The sequence below is a fragment of the Lepus europaeus genome, chromosome 1, assembly GCF_033115175.1.
Source record: "Lepus europaeus isolate LE1 chromosome 1, mLepTim1.pri, whole genome shotgun sequence".
NCBI lineage: Eukaryota > Metazoa > Chordata > Mammalia > Lagomorpha > Leporidae > Lepus > Lepus europaeus.
In genome coordinates, this window is record NC_084827.1 from 84882703 (window position 1) to 84908656 (window position 25954).

Sequence of the window (25954 nt, forward strand, 5' to 3'; positions counted from 1 at the left end):
TAAGTAGGACCTTATGAACAATGGATCTGCTCAAACAGGTTTATAGAATATCATGACTTGGTGCAAGGGTTTGGCTTACAAACCGTGTTAGAGGCAGCAGCCATAGACAAGCTGTGTCTCACCTGAACACTTAGCACAGGAAGCCATCACAACCCTCCATGAAGTGGCTAGCCAAAGGGTCTGCATTAGAGGCACCTCCCCAAAGAAGATCAAAAGTTATGCTCCACCAACATAGAGACACTGAGAAATGGTTGAATGTGTTCTAAATTAAACTGCCCTGGTGGTGAGTGGAGATCTGCCAAAATCTTTCAATTAATCACTTTTACCTTCAGGGCAGAGTTAGGCCTGAGAGTATTTCAATAGGTTTTTATTGGAACAGGGTTATTTCAGATATTAAAGTATGTTGCACAAAGTAAAAATAATGTTATTTTTAAGTTGCTACTCTTGTTAAATAAAAGTTGGCAAGCATTCTTGGGGGTCTGTATTGTGTCTGTGTGTTTGTATATGTGTGTGGCTTTTTCTTTTGCCGTAACCCTTACTGCTTTTTTTAAAAAAAGTGAACGGCAATGAATTAGGTGGTAAATATATTCATATAGTCATTTTCATTAATAATATGTTATAAATAATGGAAGAAAGGTTTTAAGTGTATAATTCTCTACAACACAATTGAGATATTTTTTCCAACATCTTCAGCAGTGAGTTAATTAGAATCACCTGCATTTCCTTGGGTGGACACCAAATGGATTGCAAACAAAAACAGATTAAAATAGCTGCTGGAGCTCATGGCATACAGATGACAAGACTCACAAAAAGGACAACAAGGCACTGAAAATGCTCACTTTTCAAACAATTTTAGAGGAAATTTAGCTCTTGCAACTTCTCCGTAAAAGCTGCTTGTAAGTGTTTTGCTGAAAGGCTAGAATGGCTTTGTTTCTGATCCCTTGATGAGTGAGAGAAATGTTTAAGAAAGATCACTTTACAGAGAGATTCAGGCTGAAATGTGATGACTGTGATTCAAGCCAAGCCAAAAATTACAGTTCAGAATGAAAGGGGAGCGACGTGGTGTGGGAATCCATTTCCCCACATTCCTGAATCTCAATCATCCCAGCCAATGGTTTAAAAAAAGTCCCATGGAAAACAATGAGGTCACTTTGTTTAGATGTTAGAAAAAAAATAAGGGTGGAGGGATTGAAAAGTATGACAGAAAATATATGAATTTTTAATCAATATCTATTTCAAGTATAATGAGATCAAAGGGTAGGCTTTATATAACTACTATTACTTCATCATAAAAGGAGCCATTTTTTCAGTATTTTCTTCTTGTTTGTGTTGGTAAGCCTTTTATTGCATGTCTTTAACTTATGAAATAGTCTGTTACTAAATTTTTTTTTTTTTAAAAAAAGCACTGTACTTGGGCACCGAGTACGTAGTACTCTCTCCTAGACGCCAGAGTTTCCTTAGGATTGGCAGCTCTGGGAAGCTGGTTTCTTTCCTTGGACCTGCCGAGGCTGTTTCACTGCTGTCTGGACCTCAGGTTCTGCTGGCATATTTGCTTGCAAACAACCAGACGATAATGGAAGACCAAATTAGACTCTTTGCTCTTGTTCTCCTATTTATTCTCCTCCCGAAACACACTAAGCAAGTCACGATACCAACAGAATGATTTATTTACATCAGCATGATCATAGCATAACATAAAACTGGAAGTCACACATAAAAGAAGCTCAGGGAATGATACGAGACGAACCAAGTACAACCTCCAACTTCAATATCTTCCAGATACATGATGTTTTCCTTCAAGACAACAGCTGTCACATAATGATAACCAGAGTCATTGGCCAAAATTTGTGTACAGGACTAAGCTCTTTAAGAAAGAAAATAAAGAGACATAAAAAAAATTTTAAAGATCCATTTATTTATTTGAAAGACAGAGTTACAGAGAGGTAGAAGCAGAGAAAGAGTGTTCTTCCTTCCGCTAGGTCACTCCCCAAATGACTGCAGTGGCCAGAGCTGGGCGATCTGAAGCCTTTAGATAGGAACTTCTTCCAGATCTTCCATGTGGATGCAGGGACCCAAGCACTTGGGCCATCTTTTTCTGCTTTCTCAGGTACATTAGCAAGGAGCTAGATCAGAAGTAGAACAGCTGGGACTTGAACAGCCACCTGTATGGGATGCCAGCGCTGCAGGTAATGGCTTTACTTGCCACACTACAGCACCAGTCCCAAGACATAAGAAATTGTGTCAAAGACCATTTATAGACATCTTGTTTCCTGTTCTCCAGACTCTTTTTTGTTGGTGGCTGTTGGTATTATCAGAACACAAATGATAGGTTCTTTTCAGTAAGATTTCTGAGTCACACACAGGTTCCCTCTGTGGTTTTTCTTAACTTGAGAGCATTTCAGAATGATCCTGAGACTGGTGTAATTCTATCAATCATATTTGTGTATATTGTCCCACAGGCTCCATAGTGTTAGATCTCAAATTCTTAGCTGAGTTTAGACAAACATATAAGAATCCACGTGTAAAAGATGAGGCACCGCGTATGGGATACCGTCCTTTGACTACCATCTCATTTTATCTAGGTATTAAACAAAGCATACAAATTGCTTTAATCTGTATCACATTAGCCATGATGGAACTTTTTTCTCGGTTCTTTTCCCTGATTCACCTACCATTTAGTGTTCCATAGATTAAAAGAGATGCCTTTAAAGGCAGTTGGCCTGGTAGTGAATCCAAGTAGAATATGAGTTGAATTAAACAACAAGCTTGAATAAACAAACTTGATCCATAGAAAGAATCATAGTGAATGGAAACCAGGAACAGGACTTTTTCTATACTGCTGTCTACACTTCCTGATACAACAGTATGGGTAAGTGCTTCCAGTTATTAGAAATTCATGAGATATTCTGGCAAGAACCAGGATAAATAATAAGGGAAAAATCTAGTTGTAAACATTGACAGTGGATTTCTCTATGCATGCATGTTGAGGGGAAATGGCTTTTGTATTCCTAGTAGCATTTAGTAAATTCAAGAAATTTTCTTATTAAATGTTCACTGTCGTACTTACAAAGAACTAGAGAGATGAGAAACTAGGAAAGTAATGCAACAACATTTTTGTTAAGATTTTTCCCAACCCTGTATCTGTGTCCAAAAATACATTTAATATAAAAAGCAAATCATCTAACCTTCTTTCCTTCCCTCTTCTTCCCTGCCCCCTGCCCCTGACAACCTCCAAATAAAGGTGTTACATAAATTTTCAAAGCTAAAGTGGTACAATGCAGAATCTTTAAGAAAATAAAAACATCAGCACACTTAAGCTTAGGATGTGTTATCCTTTTCCTCTCCCAATTTTAAGTTTGGAGTAAATCAGAACTTTCTTCCTAGCTGCTGAAAGAGGACAGTGCTAATTAAGAGCTCAGGTCTGGGCTGAACAGAAAATATGACCAATAGTAATAAATTAATAAATATTTCTGAGTCAGACACAAAAATTTTATGTTCTATTAGTAAATTTAACTGATGGTGGGGGGCAGAGGTAGAGCACTGGCAATGATCCTAACTACCTAAGTATTTAATGAAAAATTACTGAACAGAAACATTTTTTTTCTGATTCAGAAGTCTGTGTATTCAATTACATTAGTTCCATACGTTGTTTCCTTTATGTATGCTCTTTCAATTTTAAGGTATTTAATTTAAATCTGAAATTTATACTTACCTAGGGCAATGGCTATATGAACAATATGACTTATTTACCAGTGCAATGGATTCACAGCCAATTCCCTAGAAAATTTTAAAAAGTAAAAATAACACCCTTCTGTTAGTAACCTCTTTGCAGTCAACATAAAAATATTTGAGGAGCGGGCATTTTGCCTAGCAGATGCCATGCCCATGTCCCACATCAGAATGCCTGGGTCCATTCCTGACTTCAACTCCATACTCCAGTTTCCCACCAGTGTGGACACTGGGAGACAGAAGGTGGTGGTTCAAGTAGTTGAGTTTCTACCAACCAAGTGGGAAACCTGGACTGAGTTACTGGCATCTGGCCATAGTCTGGCCCAGTCCTGCCTATTATTGGCATTTGGGGAGTGACCCAGTAGATGAGACCTCTCTCTCCATTTGTGTGTCTGTGTCTCTCTCTGCCTCTCAAATAAATGAAATTTTTTTTAAAAAAATTTAACAACAAGTATTTATCTTTTCCATATCTTAACAGGACAAATTTTTTTTCTTTTCATACAATTCACCTACAGATGTCTGGTAGTTAAAGACCATTTATTCAGAAATCAACATTCAAAACTAAACCAGTGAGATATATTTTATGACTATAACCAAAAACAATCAAAGAAAAGTAGTGGATAAAAAATTGAAGATAAATATTTTGTTAGGATATTAAGGAAAAAATGAAAATAATTTACAATAGTGATCTCTATGAAATAAGAATTAATAGCAGAGATACAAGCAAAGTAGGATGAAATGCTTACATGAGATAAAAATTGAAAAGAAAGAGCTTGTGAAAGAAATGAAAGAAAAAATAAAGCAGTTTAAAAATGAATCACTAAGAAAGGCATATGTGACACTAGTTTTATAAACACAGAAAAGGACAGGGTGAGAAAAATAAAAAGATATGAGAGGTACTCAACCTGGACCCATAGTAACAGATTCTGCAAATATTAGCTTAGAATCACATAGCAGATATTATAAATCTTCATCGTTTAGTTCTTCATCATTCAGATCTCATGTACCAATACAGAAAATTATTGCACAGCAATATCTTTGCCATCTCATGAAACTTGTTTTCAGCATTAAAAATTCATTATGAAAAATAATGCATGCCTGCCATTCAAGTTAGTAGGCAGAAAATATATTTGATTCTTTTTCCTCAAAAAAAAAAAAACTCAATGAAATAATAGAAAAGATATGTTTAAAAAGAAGAAAAAAAAATCATGTTGGGTGCTGAAAACAGAAAAGGTGCAATCAATAGACCAGAAATAGAAATTCCAGGAAGACAGAAAGCAGATGGAATAAAAAAAAAAAAGAGAGAGAGAGAGAGAGAGAGAAATTAAAGCAGAAGAAGCACCATTCCCAGACACCATAATTAGGTACAATTCTTTCCAGGGCTGTCCTAGAGGATACTGAATGTTGGAGTTAATAAATAAAAGGAGCAGAAATTGGCAGGAGGATAGTAAATAAAGCATTTCATTCCTAATAGGATCTGAAGACTGGGAGAGCTTGAACCCCTCTCCTTTGATCCTGCACAAAGGAAGCTCCTGCTGTAGCTACTTGACCCTGAGAGCAAGTTCTCTGAGGACAGGGAAGACGTCACTGGCATCTGAAAGGAAGGTAGTGCAGAATGAGTTCTCTCCTGTCCTCGAAAACAGAGCCAGAGAGGTTTTGCCCAGGAGTAAAATCATTCAAGTTCTGTATACCCAAAATAAAGCCCTCCTTACTTTGTAACTGGGAGAACCTCTACCCTATTGCCTACCTGCCAGCCATTCATTCTACAGAAAACCTTCACCCAGTCTTCTTATTTAAGAATGAAGCCAGTTCAAAAAACCACCTGTACAAATACAAGTTGAGTACACCTTATCTGAAATGCTTGTGATCAGAAGTGTCAGATTTCATATTTTTTTCAAATTTTGGAATATATGCAAATACATGAGACATCTTGGGGATGGGACTCAAGTCTAAATATCAAATCCATTTCATGGTTATAGTTCATCTATACTTTATACACATAGGCTAAAAAAGTGTACCATCTATGATTTTCCACTTAGGAAATCATTACACAAATTTTGTGTCTTGGAGGATTTGAGATTTGAGGTTCTTGGATTAGGGATGCTTAGCCTGCACAATAGTACCCATGGCCACTGTTCCAATTTGATCTTTCAGTCATTAAATATACTCTGGTGTTTCAATGACATCCATCAGAAAGAATAGAGACAATAGAGGAAAGTTTATATTGAGCAAATAGTGTAAGAATACGTTTTCAGATTGAAAGAGCCAGATGTAGAACACATAGGAGTGAAAAAATTTTTTAAAATATTTATTTATTTATTTGAAAGAATTACACACAGAGACAGAAGGAGAGGCGGGGGGGGGGGGGGGGAGGGGGGATCCTCCATCTGCTGGTTCACTCCCCAGATGGCCTCAATGGCTGCAGCCAAAGCCAGGAGCCAGAAGCTTCCTCCAGGTCTCCCATGTGGGTACAGGGGCCCAAGCACCTGGGCCATCCTCCACTGCTTTCCCAGGCCATAGCAGAGAGCTGGATTGGAAGTGGAGCAGCTGGGAACTGAACTGACACCTATATGGGATGTCAGCACTGCAGGCAGCAGCTTTACCCGCTGCACCACAGTGCAGGCCCCAGGAGTGAAATTTTACTGCTAAAAGTTAAAGAGAAAATCTTCTTTAAAAATCCCTAAGAGAAGATGCAAATTACCTGCAAAGCATGGAGAATCAATTAGACACCAGATTTAACAGCAGGGGTGCTAGAAGATACTGGAAACTTTATTTTTTAAAATTAGAAAAGCAAAAGATTATGTAACTAAGATAAGTATTCAAATCAACAATCAATTATGAAGCAAATTAAAACAGTCATTAAAAAGACAGAAATATGAAAAATTACTGACCACATTATTTTATGAAACAAAAAACTCCTTAAAAATGAATCCATGAAAGCATAGCAGTGGATTATAAGAGTAGTAGTTGGTGCTAACCTGGATCTATACTGTTGGCTGTGGTAGTCACTAGAAATATGTGGTGAAGTTACTCACAACTGAGTAGCATAAAATGTAGTCATTCAGTTACATGGGCAACATTTCAAGTGTCCAGCAGCATCATCTGTGGTCAGTGACAACTGGGGTGAACAGTAGAGATGCAGTATTTCCATCATTGCAGGGAGTTATGCTGCATAGTTCCTAATTGCAGGGAATGAGGAAACCTTGAAATGCAGAGAGGGTACAGTCAGTCTTAACTTTAGGGAGCTTTCCTTTGTGAAACAAAATTTTAATGTTGAGCCCAATCACAGTTCCTTTTTTAAAAAAATTAGTAACTTGTAGGTATATCATAAATATTGATAAAGAACAAAATAAATTATCCTAAACTTTGAGAAATAGTAACAACATAAAAAGTAAACTGGGAAGTGGTAAAAGAGAGATGAACAAGGAGGAACAAATATACTGATTTCCTTATTTAAAAAAAAAAAGATTTACTTTCATTTTATTTGAAAGGTGGATAGAGAGAGAGAGAGGAAAACAGAGAGATTGTCCATTTGCTAGTTCACTCTCAAATCCCTGTCATAGCCAAGGCTGGGCCAAGGTGAAGTCAGGTACCAGGAACTCAATCCAGGTCTCCCACCTGGTGGTAGAGACCCAATTACTTGCTACATCCCAAGTGTGCATTAGCAGAAAACTGGAATTGGGAGTCAGGACTCAAACCTAGGCACTCCTATATGGGATGCAGGCATCCCAGGTGATAACTTAGTCATTTTGCCAAATGCCTGCCCAAATTTGTTTATTTGTAAAGCACAGAGAAACTTGATATATTAAAGAAAGAAACAGACTATTGTGATGAGAAATAACAGAAGGAGAATATACAGATAAGTGGTAAGAACTATGAGTTTATTAAGCTCTTTTATCTTTTCTGATAAGCCAAAAAATACCATTCATTGTGAATAGGTTATTAACAGAAATACAACACATTAATGTAAAATGAGTAAGAAAAAAAGAACTAAAACAGAGCTGTTAACGGTGACTATCTTTAGTAGTTGGAATATGTACTTAGTTCTCATTGTACTATATGTTCTGTGTGGTTTAATTTTGGCTTTTACTATGGAAATATATTGCCCTTAGTAAAAACCATCTATTTAGAATGTATACAATAATGTCATATAGTAAACCTATGGAGCAAAATCATTCATAACATGGCAATCAGAATTGTGTTGATTACTTACTAAGGTGATCATTCTTAGGAAATGGCATAGCCTTTGAGGATGAGCCTCTCACAAGAAATTAACAATAATTAAATAAAGCCAGTGCATAGATACAGCATAAATACCAGTCATTGCAAAAGAATACAGATTGAATTTAGTTTTAAATTAGATCCTGTCTTTCAATACACTGAATTTAAGTTGTGTGAACAAATAACTTAGCAATAAAAGTTGGAGACACATCAATTTAGAGGAGTAATAGGTCTGAAAAGCACAAAAACATCCCTCCCCCCATATTCCGCTGTGAACTCAAGCAGGAATTTGGAAGGACCAAGAAAGAAATTTGCAACAGACTGCAGTCTGGGTGTTCCTGTGCTCAACAGTTCTTGCCAGAGGTGGAAGCCAGAAGTCCCAAGTATTGTGAAAACGACTCTTTGTGTGGTAGCTCTGCCCTCCTAGGAATTAGGAAGTTCCATAAATCGCAGGCGAGGGACTGCCTGTGCAAAATTCCCAGCCCGCATCTGCAGGCTGCACAGGTTCAAATGCATTTAGTTATGGGTCAGAAAAGCAAGCAGCCTTCTTGGGCACACTTCTGAACCAGGCTCAAACTCCACATCTCTGTGGCTTATCCATCATTCAGGCTACCAAAAAATGCCACCTAATCCGTACTTTGCAGCTATTTTTAACAGTCTCATCCACATGGTCAATAACTGGTCATATTTTGGAAGATAAGCCAGTCAACTCTGGACACAGTACTGGTCGCTTTGATTTCTTTTTGGAAAGTTTCTAAGATTTATGGTGGGAATTAGTTATGACAGCTGCATTCTTTCCACTGGGCTTAAACCACCATTTGGTCTAATAGCTCCTAATTGTGTGTCTATCCTTGTCTAAGCTTCTTCAGGAGAAAAAGAAGGTGAAGACTTTTAAAAATCCGCCGTAGTAATAATACCTGGTCATTTCTGCCAATGGTAAACACTATTTTGAAACCTAAGAAGGTCAGCTGATGGCGAATCAATAAATCTATTTCAGTGAATGTAGATTTCTTCCAAGAATTTTTAGTTGCTACTGTTATTGCAGTTTCATAAGAAAAAAATAGGTAAATTTGCTTAGTTTCATCATGTTCCCTGAGTATTTTTAGCATAACAGGCAAAATTCCTGTCAGCATTGACAGTCGTGTTATTTTCTTGAGAAAGGTACCTCTCAAAGCAATTTTTCTCCAAACTTTGCCAAAGTGCAATGTGGGTACCTTGAAGACATTGCTCATTTAAAAATCATACAAAGTTTAATTATATTTCCAAAATAAGTAGTTTCCAATCCAGCATGGATAATGTGGTCATGAAAAGGATGTCCAAATCCACCAATTTACATTGGTTTGGTTTGGCATAGCTTTCAAAGTTCTTGGAGTAAAAACAGGACAGCACGTGAATAATAGTAATTTGGGTAATATTTCTAGGACATGGGGTTTGCCATTCTGTGAGTCACTCAGGAGAAAGCTAATCAACTTCAAGACTATACCTCTATAATTTATAATTGCTAAAATTCACTGATAAGTTCCAGATTATTTTGCAAAATGCAATACCCTCCTCTTTAATATCTACTTTGTCATTTTCACCCTATTTATGTAATTTAAAAAGTATGATTCCAGGGGAGTACGAGCCATTCAAAGCAGGAGCCACTAATGTCAGAGATTGTTATCATTCGCAAGACAGATGGTGTTGAAATCTCTGAACCTAAAGGGCTTGGAAGTGTGTCCCCTTAGATTCATATGCATCTAATATGTTTAACTTTACTCCCTCTCACTCTGGTCTCTCTTTTCATCCACAATGGAGTTGCTGTGCTGTGGCTCAGTTCTACAGCCACAGCGGTGGCCCACAGAATCATTCTCCTTATCTCCATCACCAGCACTTCTCCCTTCATTCCAAAACCAAGTTGGGTTATTAATTTGAGATGAGGCTGCAATCTTTAAAGAGTATAGTGCTTTCCAATTGTTCATATATAATATCCTAAACCCATACTGGTCTTTCAAGTGTTTTTGATTACTGAACTTCAAAAACAGATTACTAAAATGTCTGAAAGTCCCCCTGTTCTTTCTTATATGTAACTTCACATTTCTCCAAGAGAAAGAGAAGTTTTGGATATTGGGAGATTTCAGTAGTTAGAATTCAGCTTATGACTGGATAACATAAACATTTTGAAAGCATTTACAATAATATTTGGTTTTTAAATTTTTTTAATTTTAATTTTTCATTTCCTGCCTCTCTGCTCCTCCCCCACCTTCCTTCCTTCTCCTTTTTTTGTTAGTTTTTGAGAGAATATATTTTAAATTTATATTCCAGTAAGAAGGCTTTTTTACTTTACTGCATAAGAAGTTTTGCAAGTAAAAAGCAAAAAGACCCTAGTTTAGTGGGAATATAGACAACGACTATAAACAGTAATTGAATGGAAAAATGACCATTTCATCTACATACAGTAAATTTTAAAGCAATAATGGATCATTAAAACTGTAGAAGTATAACATTCTTAACTGTTGGTTTCAAAAAGGTATAAAATGAAGTTTTAACAAACCATATTTGTGACAAAAATAAACAAAATAATATTTGAAAAAAGGGGAGTCCTAGCTTCCAGATACAAATACATTTGATTTTAAAATTTGTATATAAGGCACACATATGTTAAAGTGAAATTTAAGTAAAATCTTACTTGCAGTAAAATTTTTGGACTTAAAATATCTTCATTATTGACCTCTAATAAGTGTCAGGATAATTAGCACAATGAAAATTAGCTAAAACATAAATATCAAGTCACTTTTCTCATCTTTACTATAATAGATATTAATTCAAGTTTCAACTTTAATCCTTCTCTAGATTAAAAAAGTTGGACTAATTTGGATATTTTATAAAAAGCTATGTTGGATTCTTATTTGGAAAACACAGAAACACATATCCCACTGATGTTCCACTTTCTAAAGTGGTCTGTCTCTAACTTCCTTCAAAACAATGGGAAAGCAGAAGACAATTTTTCTTTGTTCAAACTGTCTCTTTGCCTGTTTGTTTGTTTGTGGTGGCAAGAAAGGTGAAATTATTTACCACTCCTCATTGTTCTGAATGACATTTAACTACTCTCCCCAAAGTCCCCAAACTTGGCATTATGTACAATTTTTATGGACAGTACTGAAGGTGATATTAGAGAATTCGAACATATCTTCCTTAATGGCTACATGTTTAGAAAAAATAAGAAGATCTTGCAAGGAACACACTTACTTAAATGTACTAATTTCACTTCTTTAACATCTGTTACATTTTAATAAAAATTTCATAAGCTACAGTTAATAACAAATACTAATGACAAAGTGGGAAAGAAATGGTTAAGGAATTACTCATAATTTAATCTCGAAACATTCTGGTTCTCTGCGTAAATTTGAGATCAACATGTACCAATACTAAACTGAAGAATCAAATATGTTCTAAAAATTGAATATGGTGATCATTACTGTTAAGCCATCAAGCATACATTGCACTCTAAAACAAACAAACAAACTGGAGTACTTTTAGATTACTGGAGCTATTTTGTGCATCAGGAAAAAAAAATTTATAAATGCATATGTCTTGGAAACCTTTACAACTTGCTTACAGGTGTCCATCCTCATCCAGTTCTTCACAATTCATAGTTCTTAGGAATGGATAGAATCTAGGTAATTTTCTCTTGATTATTCAAGAACTGCAAAACACATAAATTAATACATTTGCTAATAGCTATTCCATTTTATTGTCATTATCCCAAGTTATTCTATAGTTTATTACATGGGAGAGTAAACCATAGTAAATGACTGTTCTAAATTATGCCATTAATGTGTGTTATAAGTTACTTTATTCTACCTTGACATACTGATGAAATATTTCATATAATGACAGAAATGTTTCTAATATAAAGTATGTAAAAATATAGAGATGATTAAGCAATAAAGGAATCCATTTCATGTCAGTAAATAGCTTTGTAAAGCCTTTATTCTGTTATGCTATGACAGTAATTTCTACCAATTTATTTAATGCTCACCATTGTGAATTACAATGATTAGCTATCGGGCTATATCCCCTCCCTAGGGAAAACACTGAGATAATGACCTCTACATTGGCTGGTAATCTCACCCAGGCCTGTCTGAGGGCCTGAGACATCAAAGAACCTACATTACCGCCATTAAAAATGTATTATCAGCACTTCCTTGTGACAATGATAGTGTTTATATAAGTGTTTTTCTTTTCCCTCTCCTGTTTCTTCATTTTCCTGATAATTTGGACATGAAAATAACTAGACGCTGTAAGTAGATGGGTTGAAAACAAGTAGTCAATTATCCAAATTCACTTCCAGGGTAAGTTGTTTTGAATTATAGATGACCAATCCTAAAATAATCTGAAACTAATTTCACCTTTTCTCCAAGATTTTTTTATTTCCCTCTATAATTGAGCACTTCATTGCCTATAATACACTAGAAGTTATTAAATTAGTTATATATTTAGAATATAATTGTCACTGTGTAATTTCAAATAACTAAACCAATATATACCATGTGAGAGCAATCACAGGGGAGAAATAATGGAAAAAAATGAAATAGAATGGAATGGAAGGAGAGGGGGAGGGAGAAATAGAGACAAAAGAGGGGAGAGGGAAAGAGGAAAGGTGAAAGGCAGGGAGAAGCAAATATCATATCTTTTCAAAAAAGGGCCCCAATACACATATACCTGGAGGTTCTTTTTTTCCACAGTTTGATTCCCAGCCCTTGGGAATACATCCTAACTGCAGTACTTAATCTCATATTATCTACCACTGTTTTGTGCCTCAACTTGATTCTTGAGTTCAGTTTATCAGTGTTTAATTGTCAGTGAACTTCATGATTCATTTGTTGGAATTAAAATTTTGAAGATTGTTTAGGACACAGAAATTTATTTTCTTTGTGATGAGATACTTGATTTGATTTCCTACCCTCTTCCTTCCCAGATTTCCTTTTTTTTTTTCTTTTAATATTTTAATTCTTATGTGTGCTAATACAAAATATGCCTTTTTGTTTTCAGGTCTAGATGTTGATGGAATTTATCGGGTTAGTGGCAATCTGGCAACAATACAGAAGTTGAGATTTATTGTCAACCAAGGTAAAGGATTTCTTTATCAGATATCTTTTCTTTAGTTTCATCTCTAACAGTATTTCCAAATTTCTGCTATTTGTACATAAATAGATAATGAGGGAAAAATTTTTAAGAAAATTTAAATTTATCACCAGAGGAATTAAAGATAACCAGCCTAACTAGTGATGAATGAAATAGAAGGAGGTACAAACTAATAGTTTGTTTATAAGAAATAATAAATGAAACATGTCAAACTAAAGAGGAAAGAGAAAATAACGAAATTGTAATTGAAAGAAAAACAGGCCAACCTCAAAAAGAGTTACTGCTTATAATGGGCATTAAATAATACATTCATGTATTAAATAATAAATGAATTTCAGAAAATATAAGTCAAAATCACGTATGTTAGAAAAACAATATAGTAGGTAAGGAAATAAGCTGAAAATTAGGAAATGTATATGTCATTAAATTAAAACAACAAGCCACCACTACACATGTGCTAGAACAGCTAAAATCTGAGGCTGATGCTGTGGGTAAAACTCCCACCTGCAGTGCTGGCATCCCATTTGGATACTGGTTCAAGTCCCGGCTGCATCACTTCCAATCCAGCTCCCTGCTAATGAGCCTGGGAAAGCAGTAGAAGATGGCCCAAGTCCTTGTGCCCCTGCCCCCATGTGGAGACCTGAAAGAAGCTCCTGGCTCCTGGCTTTGGATCAGATCAGCTCTGGCCCTTGGCAGTCATTTGGGGAGTGAACCAGCAGATGGAAGTGCACTTTCTCTCTCTCTCTCTCTCTCTCTCTCTCTCACTAACAACACCAAATTCTGGCTAAGATGAAAGGGTGAGGGGATTTATGGTGCCTGCACTTTCCACTCAGTCTTTCTATAGACTTAAAACTTACCTTTAAAAATATATTAACAAAAAAAATCCTAAAACATCTTAAGATGGGGTGATACCTTATAGATTTTAGAATCAGATGGGGTAAAACCCAAGTCCCGTTGTGTCCTTGACATCTTATTTTCTGTCAGTTTGCCTCTGTTCCTTATCAATCAAAGTAGTGGAGGATGGGAGATGCCTTGGAAACATTTGTATGAATAGATAAAATACTCATAAATGTTTTCCTTCAGGAAGTCTCCAGTCAGATTTCTCCCTCTGTGTGCTCATCACACTGGGTAGTTGAATCTACAGTGAGACGTGCATATCATTAGCATCTCAAATTCCATCTATTATAAAACCCACATGATTAAATGTCTTCATTGGAGAATATAAGCAAATGTACTTAGTGACTACATTTCACAAGCATTAGCACTCAAAAATCTTAGGATAAAAAATAGCATACTGGGTGATGTATGTTTCTTACACAAGTCCCTAAAGAAGAAGAAATTAAATAACCTTTTTTTATCCTTTCCTATTCACCAGTACTACTAACCGTGAAGCCTCCAGACAGGGAATTCTTAATTACATTTTGTTGAAATCTCTCTCTCTCTCTCTCTCTCTCTCTCTCTCTCTCTCTTTCTCTCTCTCTCTCTCTCTCTGTCCCTCTCCCTCTCCCTTTCCCTCTCCCTCTCGCTGAGTGTGTGTATATGTGTGTGTGTGCACATTGGATCTAGAAGTATTAATACAGGTAAGTGTTAAATTCTCCAGCAAGCCAGCTCAGGCTGAAGCACTCTTAGACTTATTGACTGCCGTACTTGGCCAGTTGCCACAGGATTCTTGTTGCTGAGAATCTCCATAAGGGAGAATCTCCATGGTTCTGTCTGCTCACTAATATGACCTTTTGTCTTTCACAGTTACTCTCCCTCTTGGGCAGAATAGAACTAAACTTTACCTCATTTATTCCTATCGATCTCATTGGACTGAACCAGAGTGTCCCCTCTGTGGGGAAAAAATTGGATAACAGAGCCCCAGCCTCATTTTCATTCTTGTTTATAACCAGCTAAAATCATTCTTATAATATATTTCATGCTGAAACCATATCCTGATTGGGATTCAAGACAGCTGGGCAACACATTTCTTCTACAAAGAAGAAATCTCAAAACAGAAGCCATGCTAGAAACAAACACTAGTTGCATTTCCTGCCTTTAAAAAATATAGACTCAGCAGTTTGAAACGACAAAAAAATCTGCAATGAAAATATGAAATCTGTCCATCTCAACGTTTGTAATCCAAACTTCTTGTCCTCAGAGGCTGTGTAACTGCTCATGTTTCCATGAGAACTGACAGTGTAAGGCTGGACAGAGGCCTGAGTTGGTATCTGGTAGCACAGAATTGTCAGTAAACTGTCTCCCTGGTTTATAGCACTGTCAGAATGCAGCATACTGCACACAAATTATGCCACATTAGGACCTTTGATACTGGTGACTTTGTCCAAGTTGTGTTGTGCAGTTTTTTGAATTAGATGATAAATGAAATGCATATACCAGCCCTTTTCAAAATTTGCAAATCAGATTATCCTTTTTATGAATTTTCTGGACTGGTCTTACAACCTCTGTAGCTGATGTCTTACCTTCCCCCTCTGTCTATGCACCAGGGCTCTACTAGGAAAGCTGACTTAGAATGGAATCTGTGCTGAGTACAGAAGCTATATATGTACATGTTGTTGTCTCATGAGTATGTGTGAGTTTTGTGTGTTGAAATAAAATGGCAGTTCCGTGAAAACCATAAAGTGCTGTGTAAACATAATCTATACTTTTTTGTAATTGAAGATGAAACAAATGATTTTGGTACAACTTTCTATCAACACCTTATGTCCTCCCTCCACATTGACCTTGCATGATGTTTCTTTTTTTAGAAGACCCTAAATATATACTTTTAAGTGAATAAGCTCTGTCTATTCTTGAACTAGACAAATGAAAATTGATTTTGGAGATTTTCAGGAACAGTTGAGTTGCAATTTGTGTGTTTCACTAACTTTCTTGAATGCTATAATCATCAGCAATTCTAAATACACCAGTTGAATGATTCAATTTGTTTTGGTTTTCTGTTTGACTCACTAAATCAGTAAGAATTAGATATCCTTATTATACTTCCACATCAGATGACATTACAAGTTATACTCAAAGTGATCACTTTTAAGGAGCATTTTCTAGCTATAACTAGTAATAATGGTAATAGTTTTAATATAACAATAGGTAGTATTTTCATGATTGATTGTTTTCCAGATACTATACAAAGTGCTTTATCTATATAATATAATATATAATATCTATATAATATTTTCTTTTATCCCATAGTGTAGGTTCTATTATTCCCATTTTATAGATGAGGAAACTGATGCTTAGGTGTCAAATCATGTTCCAAGATACAATATAAAAACAAAGGAGTGAGGACTAGATCCCAGACCTCTCTGATTCAGTCTGTGATACAAACCACCATCATTATTCTGCATTTTCTATTCATTACTGTTGATTGCATCCTTATGAAAGCAAAGATTAGACTTTTCATCCTATTCACACTTTGGTGACTTTCTGTTTACATTTTTCTTCTCAGTATTGGAAAGGGGTAACTACTACCATTGAGGTTTGACTAAAATTGTTGAAGAGATGCTTGGGAAAAGGCCAAACACCACATTCATGGGAAAGCCTGGAACTACCATTCTCTGTAGGGGCTTTATTATGTAGGTTGGTACTGAGAAGCTATTTTAACACAATATTATGTTGAGTATGTCTTGAGAAAAGGTATTAATGATTTTCGATTTGTTGGGCTGTCGATGCACTAGTGAGTAGTACCCTGCCCTGCTTGTTGAATTTGGTGACAGCTTTCAGTGACATTTTGCTGATGTGACACTACTGCTCTATGAAGGCAGCCCCCAAAGAAAACTGGTCCATGACCTTGGATGTCAACCTGTCATCAGCCTGTGACATTGTGTTGATTCTTCAGAATGCTCTGTGACCTCCTGATGCTTTTCCTATATGGGGGTATTTTGCACAAGATAGACATCAGCATGAAGGATGCTACTTACATGTCTTAAGAACACTTGAGAGTGGATCTTAGAAATCCCACCAGGTTCTATTTTCCCTTCTCCCCCGATCCACACTTGAGCTTGAGCTGCTGATGTAGGACTGGTTGCCCAAACTTCCAGCTCAGTTTAAACTTGTTGGTATTATCAGACATCTTCTTTTACATTTTTTTTTTAAAAAAGGACAAAAGAGATTGACAGCCTTTTTGGAAAATAACCAGTCCAAAGCTTACCAAACCATGAAACTGGAGTAAAGCTGTAAAGCACTATGGGAGGAACTGAATGAGAATATGGTATTTTTTAGTGAATAGTAACAAATATTTCCTCTGTTTGCCTAAGCTAGAAGAAATTACTTCTCACCAGATTTGAGACTTGTTTTCCATATATAGAAATCAAATTTAAAGAAAGACTCTTAACAACACCCTTCTTAACATTTTCATACCAGGGGAGGAAATTTATAAATATCATAAATTTGCATTGCCAAGAATATTTGTATGAGTGCATTCATGTGTGCACACACAGGTTTGTGTCTTTGCTGTTTTATCTGAGCTTTTTAAGAATTAATATATTGTCATACTTTGCATATCTTTAGCACTGAGATTTTATTAGTGCAATGTAAATTAGAAATCAACTCAAAGAGATTGATTTGCTTATTTTGAACATACTAAGTTCAATCTTTATTAAAAACAAACTATGAAAAAAACAATTTTGTGGAACCAACAATACCTAGACTACTTTTATATAGATGTGCCCCTTAAAGCAAAGCATTAGCTTTAATAGCTATCCCTGTGTTTTTTGTGTTACTTACAGTATCAAAATTGAATAAAAGAAAGTGAGAAAGAATGTGAACAATAGGCAGTTTCATCATGAAATAAATGATTGGATGAAACAAAAAGATCTGGAAAAGGACTTTAAAACTTCTAGTTCTGTTCTTATAAAATAGTCCTTTTATCAAGTTCATTTATTTTTCTATTAACTGAGTATATATTTCTCTCTTATTATTTTTAAAATTAGTATCTCCTTAATTAAGCCTGCTGCACTCTCCTTGCCAACTATGAGGACAACAAAACAATGTTATTTGTTTTATTTTATTCTGCAGGGCTTTTTTTGGGGGGGGGGGTTTAAGTTGAATCATTGATATTGCACCTATTTTAGCTTTCATGTGACAAGATTATCTTTTTAACAATGATTTATTTTCCCATTAAAGCTGAAATGATCACTTGATCATAAAGGACCAGACTCTAACATTGTTCAGAGCTTTAAAAACTTTCTTAGACCTCATTTTCTAGCTACACTGGGTCAGGGAACTCAAACAATACTGAGGGTGAATCTTGTACCTTCCCATCTGCCTAAGAAAATGCATTGGCATCAATAATCCATGCTAGACATAGGAGTCACAGCAATAATGTTGGCATGTTTATATACATTTATATGGTTTCTGGTTTTTACATTATACAATGTGTTATAATAGCAAGATTTTGGCTTTGTTTCATAACCAAGGTAGACATAGTCCAGCAACTTATTTTAAAGCAAATTACACCACATACATTTATTGTGGATGATCTTTTATCATTTATTACATACCAAGGAACAAGGAGCTGGCCTAGTTCTACACTGAAATAATTAAAAGCAGAGTCCATGTATGTGGGAAAGAACAACAGATAAGATTCCAGGAGTCTGCCTTCTTACCCTGTTTCTGAGCTATTTGTGAGTCTAACAGAATTCCTAAAATGGGAATATAATGAAAATATGAAGACTTTAAAAACTGAATTAGCCAAGTGATAATTATTATTAACTTTAATTATGATGACAAATGAAATCAGAACAATATTAATCTTTTCTGCAATACCATAATACTAAAATTAATAATCAAATATGGTTTTTGCTTTCTACGTGATTGATTTTACTTTGATTATAATAAGATTATTTTTATAGGAATAAAAAACAAATATAGAAAAAATTTGTGACTCCTGGCTAGCCAATGATTAATCTCATTACTTATCAAGTTCATAGGGCTTCTAGATTCCTGGACAAAAAGAAGAAATGTAATTTCATATAATCAGTAAGTTTTAGGAGGTTCAGAATTGCAAAAGAACATTGGAGAGGGTTGATATAATCTACTGAAATTTTTCTTCCCTAATGTACTTGTGACTTTTTCATGTAGATTTGATTACTGAGTCCCAAAATTAAATCTGTCAGAACTATGACTGCCAATCCCCAAGAAAATCCCATAGAATATCTTTAGAACTCCATCATCATCATCATCCCAAACTGTCATCGTTATCATCAAAATTAATGAGTACTTATTAAAATCTTAGCGAGAAAACCAAGTTTGCTTCTGTTCCCATCCTCTATACCACTGGTTCCCAAGCTTGACTGCATATCAAAATTGCATTGCCAGTCTACTGCTAACAATATTACTGCCAAAAGTAGCTACTTAAAGCAATACAATTTTATATCTTAAAATTTGGGTGGGTCAGAAATCTGGGCACAGCTTGGCTGAATCCACTGCAAAGGTGCAATCAACTCATAGATGGGTTCTTACCTGGAGCTTCAACTGGGGACAGGTTGCTTTCAGATTCATATGATTGTTGGCAGGATTTGGTTGCTTATGGATTGTCAGTCTGAAGCCTCAGTTTATCACTAGCCATTGAGCAAAGGCCTATGGACCTCTCCACAGGCCATCCCACATGTGGCAGCTTGCTTCTTCAGAGCAGCAAGGGGAAGAGAGCTTAGCAGTGTGGCCAAAGTTATAATCCTAATGTATCATAGCCATGAAGGTCACATCCCGTCACATTTGGTATATTCTGTTGGTTAGAAGCGAGTGACAATACCCACCCACATCACAGAAATGAGGGTTACACAGGAATGAGGAGAAGGAGGGAAGTATAATTGAAAATCGTCTTAGAACCTGCTGCAAGAGTCAAATGGTGGAGTTTTCAAAAATTAAAGATCTTAGAACTCACCCAGAAACTCCAATGTAAAATGATTGAGTTGAAGCTATGAAAATGTATCTTACAAGAAAGATGTCTCATGTGAGTTGAGTGCACAGTCAGGTTTGGGAATTCTCCTGTTCAATGTCCAGTAGTTTTCTTCTGGCTCTGGAGTGGAGATATAACCTACCAAGATGTAAGGCAAAAGAGGTTTAAGTTGAGGGAAGCAGAAACAGACCATGAACTCTTTTTTGTGAACCAATTTTCTAGTGAAGGAAGGTTTTTCTCTTTGCCTGTTGGTTACTGTTCACTAAATGTTAGGAACTGAGTCTTTATGTGAGTTAAAAATGCCATCAATATGGCATGTGTGTTATTAGCATGATTAAAATTCCTGATATATGCTTCTTCACAGCAAACATTTTCTAATATTGTGGATTTTGGAATTGATGAAAAGGATAGATGTTTTGCTAACAAACTAAGGATTAAATAATATGTTTAATGTAATAGAATGATGTAAATGCTAATAATAGCTAGCATTTGAGAATCTATTATATGGCAGGTACTCAAACTTAGAGTTATCTCTGACATTCATGAAAGTTTGAAAATAGATAAATGCTGTTGTCCACATTCTTCACACATGAAAACCATGCTTCAGAAAAGTTACATAACCTTTCTGATGCCACCAAGTTAATACATCATGAAGCCAGAAAGTAAGCCTATTTTCAACTTACTCCAAAAACATATTTCCTGGTTGCTGGATTCAATTTACCAAGGGAGGTAGGGGGCAGCACAAAGAAATGTTTTCTTTTTTTTAAATTAAAAGCAACTTATTCTCAATATAACACTACATTTTCCTGGTGCCCAATCTGTGGTACCCTTTTAACAAAGATAATCCTTTTTTTAATGCCCTTTTGATAAGTAATCCCCCAACTGCCTGTGAGTTCATAAAAAGTAGGAAACTTGATAACATCTTTGCATCCCCAACGTAGCAAAGTGCCTGATACTTTGAAGGCACCAAATAAAGCTTTCTTCCTACACAATAAAATAAGAGCATGATGAGTATAAATCAACTCTCTATATATTGATCCTATTGGTATATCATGTTCTATTTAATATTTCAGCAAAGACAGCTCAAGCTATATTTTGCATTATTTTTCTCCCGTAATCCTATAAATTAGCATTTAATTTTAGGCTGATAAAATCATGGGAATGAAAAAAAGAAAAATGAAGAATCCCACATCCGCATTCATAACCTGGATACAACAAAGCGTGAGGAGATAACTTACTCAACACAGTGTGTCATTAGCAGTTGAACAGTAAGACGTGCTATTGGAGGTAGTCACACCAATTGCCTTGCCATCCTGGCCCTCCAAAATGTTGGAAACGACTAGTTAGAAAGAAATTAGAGTTGTAATGAATAAATATCCATGAAACTACACTGCTCTTGTTAACTGTACTCCTTGAATTTTCAAAGTATGTATTTTGCCTTTCCTTTCACACAGGAAATCCCCGTTGTTGGTAACTACAGATTTAATGACTCACATATATTTATATAGCACTTCTTTTCCAAGGTGCCCTATGTACTTTAGAAACATTTTCTAACAAAAATGTGCCATAGGGAAAAAAAAAAAACATATTCTCATCTCCTTGAAGTTGTTTGTTTCTAACAAGGAAGGCAGCAGCTCGAGGAAAGTGACATATTTTTTCAGGTCATTCTTTCAGACCACAGCTACTCTGACATTGCCTTGTTTCTCGGTTGCTGCAGTGGCTACCTTCCTCCTCTACACTCTAGCATGAGTGTAAGCATACTCCTGCCTGTCTTGATCACCTTAGGACCCTTGATGCCTACTGCGCCTGGCATAAATACCATTCAGATAAATATTTGCCGATTATGAATGAATTCAACAAACAAGCAAATTAACAGCTGTCTCAGCCACCAACACTGGTTAGGCTCTGATCAAAAACTGCTTTAGGGGCAGGTGTTATGGTTGAGCCACCCCTTCGGATGCTCACATCCTATACTGTAGTACCTACGTTTGAGTCTCACCTCCATGTCCAGTATAGCTAACTGCTAGTGTGCACTGTGGGAGGCCGCTGATGATGACTCAAGTACTTGAGTGCCTACCACCCATGCAGGAGACCTGGATGAGATTTCTGGCTCCTGGCTTCAGCCTGACCCAGTCACAGATATGTGCTCATTTGAGAAGAGAACCAACATTTGGAAGATCTCTGTATCTCTCTCTCTCTCTCTCTCTCTATCTGTCCATCTCTATTCCTCTTTCTCTGCTTTTCAAAGATATAAAATACATATAAGATAAATAAACAAACATGTTTTGAAACATAACCTTTAGTTTTCAGTGCCATAACCCAACCCCTGGAAGAAATGCAGCCTCAACAGAGCATCTTAAGAATTTGAAGGTTGCTGTCCAATGAAGCACATGCGTATCCCCAGCCATCACTCCCACCTCCACCTGAACTCACCATCTGGCTGTCCAACAAGGACTACATAGGAAACCAAAGCCAGTACTGAGATGCTCCTTCTTTAGGCCAAAAAAGGTTGCCTAAGTAGTGGAGGACTCCCAAACTCAGGTGGTAGTAATACCACATTCAAGGCTGCTGCCTGCTTGAGTGAATTTCTGAACTGTGATCACTCACAGTGACCTTGTTGTCAAGTCCCTGCCATCTCCACCTCTCATCACATCTTCAGTCTTGCATCTCCAACTGCAAGGGACTTTCTCGCTCTTGCCATGGCTCACATAGAGTAATATAAACTGCAAAATAAAAGAGCAAGGAAAGGAGAAAACAAGCTTAAGAGTGTACAGTAAGACTTTAATTTGCCTAAGGAGGACTTCAAATGGGGTTATTTATTCTAAGGTAGTTTTTGAAAAGCTTCTGTGAGTCAGGCTGTACTCGAGGGAGCTCAACAAAATCTGGTGCAATATTTGTTTTGGTGTCAAGAGATACATAAGGAGCATTTACACAAGCTGATTTCAGATTGTATCAAGAATTATAATCAAAATAGCGAGGTCTCTGAGGAGGAGCCATTTAAATAGAGACTTGATCTTCTAGGAAGGAAGGAGCAATGTAAAGTTGTAGGGAGAGGGGAAAGCAGCCAGAGGGAAACTGATCCTGGGGAATGGGGGCTTAGATGAGGTCAAGACACAGAGAACAGGGGGATGACAAAGCCCGGCCAGATAGGTCCTTGACAAACAAAATAAGAAATGTACCTTTTATTCTAAGCTCAATGGGAAGTAATTGGGGTGAGGGGAGTAGTAATCAGGAAATTATTTGTTTAACTATGGCAGAAGAATGAATTGTAGGGGGAGAGAGTAGAAATAGGGGACCAGTTAGGAGGTTTTAGAGTAGATTAATAAAGATATAGCAACAGTGGCTGATTTTTATGAGGTGAACTCCACATTCATATTGTCTCATTTTCCATGGGTCTTTTAAACCACTTCCTTTAAGCAATAAAGTACAATGAGATCACTACTAGTCCAGGAGTTAGAAAACCTGGACAATTTCTGTATTACTTCTTACTAGTTGAACAGTCTTGCCCAGGTCATTTAATGGTCATGGGGAGATTTTATTATCTTTAAAGTAAAATTATCTATTATTTTGAGATCAGTCAGTTGCATGCAATAGTGAACCCACTGCACTGGAAAATACTATGCCATGTAGAAATGGAAGTTACATCTAAAAGTGTCTTTCACTACCATTTTAGTAATCAAGAGACAACATGGATTTAAAGCTCAGTAATGATGTTCCAATAACTGGTCACTAACTTGAAGACTCTTAAGAAAATCAGTGTTTCCAATAATTTACTTAATATGTCCATGAGATCCTAAAAAGCCCATCACGATAATTCCCTAAACAATAGCAAGGATTGGTGGTATCTTTTTTTCTTATTGTGCTACTATCTTCTTATCCTTTATATTTCTGCAGATTATATTTTTGTGATCTTCTCACTCCCTCCTACATTTTTCTTTACTGAGTGCCCTGCTTTTCTCTCCTTATTAATATGTTCCTTTCATATTCCGGCAACTGGAAGGGGCTTGCTCAGCTTTCCACAAGATGTTGAAATCCAATATCCTTCTCAGCACTTGGGCTGAGTGTATATGCATGGAACAATAAGTGTGTTCTTCAGAGCAATGGGCACACCAACTTTGGTATTGCTACCGATAAACTCTCCTGCTTGTCACAAATCTCATGATTCCTGGAATAAATCTCAGTGGGAATAAGCTTCTTCCACGGCGATCCCATTTGTACCTGTGATTCAATGCTGGTTTCAGTCTATTTCATAACATATTTCTTTCCCTTTCCTGACTGCTAGCTGCTGAAGACATAGGCTTCACAGACACCTCTGGATTTTCCTGTATGCTCATCATATGCCACGCTCATGGTAGGCTCCTCATGAAGTTGTATGCCAGTTCCCCTTTTTCTGCTTGCAAAGGTACTCAGCGTTGCACTTCTAACCTGCAAGATCTACATTGCTTGAAACCAATCATCTCAATCATCACCCCAAGCATAGAGGGCGAAGTATGCCTTTGAAGGCTTTAAGTTACTTTGCTCTCAGCCCTGATGCCTACAAGACATTGAGTCTTAATGAGCCCACTTCTCCCATCTGGTATCCCATACAACCAACCATTTTCTCCATTCCTTCCCTTGCTCTCTTTTTCATTACCCTCTGTTCAACATGAACATCCCTATGACCCAAGAGTGTGCTTGGATTTCCAAGGTAATAATTAATTAATATGGGTATAGTACATCGTACTGTGTGCTACTCCTGGGAAACATAATGTAAGAGACCTTATATAATCAGGACAATAGTGAGGACTGCAGTTTCGACATAAAGTATTTTCAACAGGTAGTATTGACTCCAAATCACACCACTCACATTAACTATAAGCCAGCCTTACCTGGAATTTTCTTCTCTGACGCAATAAACTGTTGTATCTCTCATTTGTTTATTCTTACATATGAATTAATACAGCTCTTCTGAAGCCTAAATCAAGGTATAATTTCTGAGGTTGCACATTTCATTATTAATTTAGCTACCTGGGATTCCTTCCAATTAAAATTGTAGAGATGTAGAGAACCAATCAAAATACATTAATAGTAGTGAAATAGATAAGGTATATAAATTCAGATATCCAAGTTACAAAGATGGAAATTCACAAATATAAAAATTACTTCTAGATAGATATATGTCTGTTTCTTCATTTATGCCACTTTGTGTGCTTATAGAAGAAACAATGTTCAGTACTTTCATTTTCCTGGGATAAGGAAAGGAAATGCCAACTACAGTGCAGCTTCATGACTCAAAAGTCTGTAACTGGTATTAATGAACTTTTAAAATGCTAATTTTAATGCTTACCCCACAGAAAGATGCCTTAAGCAAAACCTCACATTTCTTATCTGCTAGAAGCAACGTGTTTGCATCCCTTATGAAATAAAATGGTTGAAATAAGGTTTTTAAATGGCTTAAAGTTTCAAGGACTTCTCTTGTTCATAGTTATTCTTCTAGAGAAAAGAAATTTATAAAATCACATTCCTTAATGGTCCCTCTGCTAGAAAATGGAAATACTCCCAAATATGTTCCACTGTAGGAAAATCAAAAATAACATGTAAACTACAAATATGTGAGCCAATTGAGAATATTTATTAACTAAATAATTTAATAATAAAGAAAATGCCTACTTGATTAATTGTTACAGAGTAAAAATTACAATAAAACTGTCTTGATCAGTGCTTTGCAGAAGCACCATTACTGTCTGTGCAGTTGTTTAACAAGGATTTAATTGGAAAGATAAGTGAATGCACATTTAAAAGTATTGTTAATTTGCTTTATAATCACCCCATCCTTCACAGTATTGACAGCACAAGGCACAAGCCCCTTTCTGTTTTACAAGTATTATTTTCCATATGTGCACAATAAATTCTGAAGCAGTAATTGGAAATTTTATGGGTTCCTACATACCTAGTAGAGTAGGTTTAGAGGTGCACTTTCCTTTATGAAAAGGTAACCTAGTT

At 36.2% G+C, this 25954-nt stretch overlaps 1 protein-coding gene across 1 annotated transcript in view; it reads left to right on the forward strand.

Moving 5' to 3' along the window:
* The window catches only part of ARHGAP15 (Rho GTPase activating protein 15), a 631814-nt gene that overhangs the window by 412972 nt on the left and 192888 nt on the right, over positions 1–25954 (forward strand). Inside the window, exon 10 of the mRNA XM_062199545.1 lies at positions 12985–13062. Within this exon, the coding sequence (XP_062055529.1) occupies positions 12985–13062 (78 nt within the window). The remainder of the gene's footprint in view (positions 1–12984; positions 13063–25954) is intronic.